Here is a 7859-nt window from a genome sequence, read left to right as displayed (position 1 = left end):
ATATATCTAATGAGGCTGTTCAGAATTATAGTCTCGATGGTCAAATGTTTTTTTGACCATCAACATAAAGTCTGGTCCACTTTGAAGAAACCATTTGTTTTTTTTGTTAGTTTTTTTTGTAGCGTTTTAAGGGTGGGTAATTTGTTGTAATTTGTAAATTCTTGGAAGATGCTTAAATCTGGAATTGTTCAATCAAAGTAGAGCTCGCCAATTTGTGAAAAGTGCTGTGTAGTCCCTGGACAAGCAGTCTGAGGCTGAGACGAAGCATTTTATAATTTGTCAATCTGTTAATGACTTACTTTATAAATACTTTAAATAGTGTGTATTAAAAACATCCTTTCATAATAATTTTTTTATTTTGGGACTTTTGCCACTTTTAATGAATGACAGTGTAGAGGTGAACTTGGAGATGTCACTTTACGTCACAAAGCTGATGAGCTGCATAAAACAGCCAACTTCAATCAACACCATTAATGCAGGTTAGGGCTGTCAAAAAAAAATTTGAATTTAAAATATTCGTCGAATTTAAAATAAAAATCCATATTCAAATGCAAAAACGTTGCATTCGAATGTTAGGTGTGCGTCAGGCAGTATTATCAGTGGCGCACGAAATGTGACGACGATGTAAGCATCATTGCATTTTAATGCTTTTGTTAACCTGTCCAGTTGAACCCGCTAGGTGCGGCGCTGCTAAGTTGTTCATTCAATATATTGCGGAAAACGAGAGCATCAGTGTGGAGAAGATGTTGTTTACGTCAAAACCGAAACCAAGCCGTTCACACAGAACGCATATTTATCGCATTTTCTAGAGGGACATCTATTGCACTAGCGTCTCGCAGAAGAGAGCCGCATGTTTAGAAAGCTATGTAAAATTAATGTAAGTTCAACTTTAAAAAAAAAAAACATGTCTCAGTCAAGACTTTATGGTGGTTTTCCCCATCCCACTGCATCTCAAGTTTTTAAATGAAGAAAGTATTCTTTGTGACTGGCTTTCATACATATAATTGTTTAAGCAACTTTATTAATTATATATGGTTTATAAGCATTATTTTAAACATTATGCAAAGATAGTCGTGTTATTTTATTATGCTTTGAAGAAACGTGCATAATATTTTGCTCGATGCGCCCTCTTGTGGCTTCAGGAGAGAAGCCAACAGATTTTTTCTCCCCAACTGAAATTATGCCTTTTAAATCCGAATATTGATAATATTTAAGTAAAAAATTCTAATTTAGTTTTTCAGCCATTTTAACAGCCCTAATGCAGGTTTAACCGAATTCAACTTCAGCACAGACGACAATGAATGAAATGATGCAGAAAACGTGTTCACATCCAGTTACCTGCAGTGGACTTCAGATGACTGCCAGACAGGATTAGGAAGCTGCAGTCCTGTGAATTAACAGCTGCTGACAGCCCACTGTCAACCACAGTCTGTAAATGAAGTGCACTGCATTATGGGTAATGTGGTTTGCTTAGGCGTTAACCTACAGGACACCCCCTATAAGGCAGATACAGTTACTAATATTTGAATATCTTGTGAAGGTTAAAAGGAGAAGGAGAGGAGGAACATAGGTACATAGCAGATGAAAAGGAAGATAGGAACAGACTGACAGGAAAAAGAACACAATGATAAGGGAACCTATCAACACTTTTGAAACTGTTCTGAATTTTGACCAGATTCTGGTGAGATTAAACATTATAATATTTTTATTTTTTCTCCACACAAACATTTTGGTAACTTGCTATACTGGACAGAATTTCATTAACTAGGACTGATGGATGTTGATAATGTTTTATTTTATAACTTTTTTTTTTATGGAAACCTTGGGATGAAGGTCAGTCTATATTTTAACATTGTCTAGAAATTAATTAATTTTATTATTAGATAAAATTTTTTTTTTTTATTTTCGTTTAAAGTTACTGCTTAAAAAAAGAACAACACTAATACAAAATGTAAATGTCAACATTATATAATTTGTTATTGTTACATATTATTGCATATTAATAATTAATATGCATTTTATAATGTTGATATTGTTTTCTTAATATAATTACATTGATATTAAGTTTATGTGTATGTTTACATTTTCTATGATATAAACATTTATGATATGATCAGTCTTTCTTGCTCTCCTGGTCAGTCTGTCAGTAAATGGGTCGGATTGTATTATTATTATACTTACACACACACACACTGACCATTATATTTCTGTTTTTAATTAACTCTCAAAGTCACTATGTCCTTCACTGCTTATGTCTGTTAGCAACTTTCACTCTCTCTACTCGGTCTGTCTTCAGCTCGCTCTCGCTCTCTTGTCTTTGAGCCTTTTTATTAAGAATAATATATTGGAATATAATATGTTGGATAATATATTTTTGGTCTTATTCTTGATCTTTCAGTTGTATAGAGAAGACATCATCTGATCTTTCAGAACTGAGCTGTGGGGTTAGGCTCTGAGATTTAGGCCACGGTTGTAAAGTTAAGCCTGCACTGTGGAAATCAGTTAGAGGAACGAGGAAACCCGGTGTTTGAGAAAGAGAGCGAATATGTTGTCGTAAAAGTAAATGTTTTTCTGTTACAGAACAGTCTCTCTCACGCTGTCATCCTGAATTAGTGTACTGACTTTTGAAAAATGAAGAGGCAATAGCAGAAACAACCTTGGGTCTTCTCTCTATCTGACACAAGCTCTGCTATCTTATCAGGATAATGTAATAAATGAGAAAAGACTAAAAGTCGTCTTATTCTCTCAGTTTTTTTTAACTCTCACAGTGTTTGTTAAATTATTGGTCATTCAAGGGTATTTGTGTGCGTGTGTGTGTGTGAGTGAGTGAGTACGCGCTAATATTGAAGTGCAGTGTATAAATGCTGTTGTATAGCTGGATGTCTCATAGTGTGAGATGCTCTGTGGAAGAATGTCAAATCTCTGTACAGTATGTTCAAGACCGCAGCTACACATGAGGTGGGTTTGCATTCGTCTCCATTTTGAATGCATGTCATAGAATTCAGCATTCTTGTTCACTTTCATTCTAATAAATTCTAAATTAATTCTAACTGTAATTACTGTGTGTACATTGAGGAAGAAAAATTAACTTAAATGCTTTTAGCAAATGGGTGCAATATAACAAAGAGTGAAAAATTTAAGGGGGTCTGAATACTTTCCGTACCCACTGTATATACACATGAAGCGTTCAGATGCAAAAGCCTCTAAGTGCCATCTGAAATTTTCATCTGAAATCTGCATTTTTTTTTTATCAGGCTCCTATATTTATGTTCAGTTATTTCATTTTAATGGCATAGAAAAGGGCATGTATAAAAATGCTCATTTTAGATGAAAATTTCAGACGGTACTTAGAGGCTTTTGCATCTGACCTCTTCATATACAGAGGGTACGGAAAGTATTCAGACCCCCTTACATTTTTCACTCTTTGTTATATTGCAGCCATTTGCTAAAATCATTTAAGTAATTTTTTTTCCTCATTAATGTACACACAGCATCCCATATTGACAGAAAAATGTGTGCGTGTGTGCGCGTGTGCGCGCGCGTGCGCTTAGTTAATCCACATACTTGTATCTGCTTATTTATTTAATGTACTTTCTTTTTTTCATACCATTATTAAATAATCCTTAGTAGGATTATTAAATGGCATTAAAATTCAATGTACATTGACTACTGATCTACTGTATAATAATTGTCCATGAATGAATGAATTAAAAACAATTGTCAATTATTAGTGAACGAGAATAACTTTATGCTAATCAGCTGAGTCGAAACGGATATAAATTCTGGCCTATAATTTAATATGAACTTCCACTAAAGTTCAAAAATTGTTTTTGGACTCTGCATTTGGAAAACAAACCTACAGTAAATGTACATTTTGAGTAATGAAGAACAGTGCTCGTACTGCAATGTTTTAAATGTAATTTATTGGTAAGACTCACTCATCAGGTCTGAATGATACTATAATGGTTTGGTTCATTGAGTTCTGTACTGAAATTGTATCTTTTTTTTAACACAGCTACCAAAAACATAGCTGTCTATGTACTTTGTTTGGAAAAAGAATTTGTGACCAGATAAATGCCCCCAAATGTTTCATGTTCATTTTAATCTATATTTTATTTCATTCTTGTTTATTTATGCATGCATTTATTTTAGATATATTTGTCAGTTATTTCAAATGCCTTTATATAAATATACAAATATTTTGAGTTGTATCATATCATGTATATTGATTATTTCTTGTTTTTGAGTGGGCATGAGGCGGCTGAATCCGAACCCTTCAGTCTCGCACCATGTGGGGTCTGTGCTGCTCAAGAATGTATGAAGGCGTGTGTATTGGGTGTAATGGAAGGAAGGTGAAGAATGTCATGGTGGATCACTTCCTCCTTTACTGACCAATATCCAGAGTGTGCGGTCTATCCTGATGGACAACCCATTATTTTTGTATTTGTGTATTTATGTAGCTCACCAAGAAATCAAAATTGATGATTCTTCTTTTTTTTATGGCCTCCTTTAAGTTTGCAATGCCCACTTCTAACTGATCCCCACGATCTAATCAAATCCTGATGGGCTAAATCAAGTACCACCCTATGCCGTTTTGTCATTCGATTCATGATGACCTTAATCTGTCCTTTCTTTCTTTTGGGGTGTTGGGCTTTTTTTTTTTTTTAAGTTGGTACAATATAGTTGGGAACTTTTGAGTACTTTCGGGCTAAATCTTGTGCATGTGCGCTTTTTCCATTCTGCCCTGTTAGACAGCCTGAATATTTCTTTCTGACATATACAAATGACTGTAACTCACCACCACACGCACTTACATTGATTCACTTCACATTCCTACTTCCACAAGTATGTACACACAATCTCACTGAACCAGTGAGCACTCTGAAAGTTGTGAAATCACATGATTTTCCAACGTTAAACTGCAATTATCCACATAATTAAGAATGTCGTTTTACCCATATTTGCTTTGTTCACTGCAGATTTTCCTTTCAGTGATTTCCTTCACTCTGCTGATCAATGTGGGTGTCGTGGTCATTTCTGTTCCTGGTAGAAACCCGCATTGTCTTTTTCAGCTGTATGGGGAATATCGGGAGCAGCTGGGTAATATTGCCAGACGGGAGGCCACACGTCTGTTGACTGAAAGGCAATGGAAGAGGCATGCCGGCAATGCCAAGGCAACCAGGAGAGGCCACGGCCGAGCACATCATGCCAGCCTGAATGTGGGACCCATGACTCCAGGTTTAAGCCCCTCCTCCTCTATACAGAAGCCACGCCCCTATTCCAAATGCCAGGGTGAGTGACTAAAGAAAACCCATTTTGTTTACCTAGAAATCAAGTGCACTGGTCTAAAGTGCAGATAAAATGCAATGTCTAGTGGGAATAGCTATTAGAATATGTTTGCATTGCAGACTGCCTGGCCCGGATCCAGAGGTATATTGTGACAAAGTTGGGCGAGGACTGGATCTTCCTGGTTCTTTTAGGTCTCACTATGGCTCTGGTTAGCTGGAGCATGGACTATGCCAGTGCCAAGAGCCTACAAGGTATAGAACAGAATGTGCCTATTTGGTGACACTTAAACCCTGTGTATATTTAAGCAATATGTTTTGAGAGGCTCTGCTATATTGTCATGTAATTCTGGCTGAAGGCTGTTGCTGAGCACGGCCTTAAGTTACTTTTATAAAATGGGTATTACATTGTAATGTTTGAAAGTTCAAATACTATCCTTCTGCTTAAATTTAGACCACCCTTCAAAAGTGTTTGGTCTGTAAAGTTGTTCTGTTTTGAAAGAAATTAATACTTTTTCTTACTCCGCAAGGAGGCATTAAATTGATTAAAAGTGACTGTATAGACATTTAGGTAACATGCAGTACAATAAGGTCCCATTAGTTAATGTTAGTTAATGCATTGAGTAACACTAACAATGAGCAGTCTATTTGTTACAGTATTTGTTAAAGGGGTCATATGACGTTGCTAAATAGAACATTATGTTGTGTATTTGGTGAAATGCAATGCGTTTATGCGGTTTAAGGTTCAAAAAACACATTATCCATATAATGTGCATTATTGTTTCTCCTCTATGCCCCGCCTTTCTGAAACGCGTAGATTTTTATTAAAAGCTCATCGTTCTTAAAAAGCGAGGTGTGCTCTGATTGGCCAGCTATCCAGTGCGTTGTGATTGGCCGAATACCTCAAGCGTGTGACAGAAATGTTACGCCCTTACCATATTGTGATGCTGTCTCCCAGCAGGACGAGACTCAGTCCAGCTGCTCTGCTCGTGCACATCCTATCATTGCTTCTCTTTTAGCAGTTCAGTCAATGTACTGTTAGGAGTAACTGAATAACTCGGGATATTGGTTTATTTCGTGTCAGAGGGAGTGTCAGGCACATTTATAAACCGAATAACTTAAGTAATTTGTGGATTAGTGCGTACTGGAGACGCGAACCGTTTCAAACGATTCAGTTCGATTTGGTGAACTGGTTCGACCGGTTCACTAAGAAGATCCGGTTAAATAGAATGATCCGTTCGCGATCCGGACATCACTAGACGAGACAAAACCAATAAAACCCATTACAAACGAGGCATTTGTTGCATCCAGTGGGGACATAATTACTGATTATAATGACTTATACTGTATCGCACTGCGTAAACATAAAACCATGTCTGCATTTGTGATCGGAGAAACAACAAACAACAAGCCTACTCTACACTGCTCAAAACTCGCGTTTGAATCATCAGTGGCAAATTATTTAAATATAAAAAACGTACATAAAATGCGCAGCACACATCTGAATATTTGGGTTGAACTGTTCTGGAACAGTGTTGTAAATACAATTTAATCACTGATTTCTAGTCGTGTCCTCTTTTGGAAGGCCAAACAAAGTAGTTTCGCTTTCATAACGAGAAACACTGCGACTCCACAACATGGCAGCGGCAGCAACAGCAAGAATAAAAGTTACGCCTTCTTTCTTTGCGTGAACATTTGGACGGCGTTATGCAAATCTTCCCACATCGTGACGTAGACATGTGGGGGCGTGTTAGAATGAGCCGTTTTAGGCATGGCTGACTCTGAATCTCTTTGGATTTGAGACTTTAGTCTTTGCAACTTTACAGATCTTCTTTATGCACCAAGAGCTTGTAAAACTCCAAAGAGAAAGGAACAATTTAAATCGCATCATATGACCCCTTTAACCTTTGTTAACATCATTGAATACAATATACAATACAATTAAATATAATTAATACAACTGTTCATTGTTAGTTCATGTTAGTTCAGGTCCATTAAATAATATTAACTTTTGATTTTAATAATGTGTTAGTAAATGTGTTGGAATGTGTTAGAAATTAACATTAAGATAAATGCTTTAGAAGTACTAATAATGAAATAATGTCAACAAATGAACCTTACTGTAAAGTGTTACCGACATTTACAATGTTACAAAATATTTTTTCAACATTGATAATAAGAAATGTTTCTTTAGCAGTAAATCAGCATATTAGAATGATTTCTTAAGGATCATGTGACACTGGAGACTGGAGTAATGATGCTAAAAATTCAGCTTTGTCAACACAGGAATAAATTATATTTTAAAATATATTAAAATATACAGTAAAACAGTGTTTTCAAATTGTAATAAAATTTCACAATGTTGCAGTTTTACATGGGTGAGCATAAGAGACTTCTTTCAAAAACATCCTACCCAAACTTCTGAAAGCAGTTATAGTGTATATTATCTGATATGTAAACTGAGGATAATAGTTGGTAATTTTATATACAGTGGGTACGGAAAGTATTCAGACCCCCTTAAATTTTTCACTCTGTTATATTGCAGCCATTTGCTAAAATCATTTAAGTTAATTT

At 35.8% G+C, this 7859-nt stretch overlaps 1 protein-coding gene across 1 annotated transcript in view; it reads left to right on the top strand.

The window, feature by feature from the left end:
- Positions 1-7859, top strand: part of LOC107569998 (chloride channel protein 1-like) — a 29984-nt gene that overhangs the window by 4428 nt on the left and 17697 nt on the right. The window contains exons 2-3 of the mRNA XM_016256185.1: positions 5073-5292; positions 5409-5540. Of these exons, the coding sequence (XP_016111671.1) occupies positions 5073-5292; positions 5409-5540 (352 nt within the window). The remainder of the gene's footprint in view (positions 1-5072; positions 5293-5408; positions 5541-7859) is intronic.

The sequence above is a fragment of the Sinocyclocheilus grahami genome, unplaced genomic scaffold, assembly GCF_001515645.1.
Source record: "Sinocyclocheilus grahami isolate Dianchi unplaced genomic scaffold, SAMN03320097.WGS_v1.1 scaffold1401.1, whole genome shotgun sequence".
In the NCBI taxonomy this organism is placed as follows: domain Eukaryota; kingdom Metazoa; phylum Chordata; class Actinopteri; order Cypriniformes; family Cyprinidae; genus Sinocyclocheilus; species Sinocyclocheilus grahami.
This window is presented reverse-complemented; position numbering and strand designations above follow the sequence as displayed.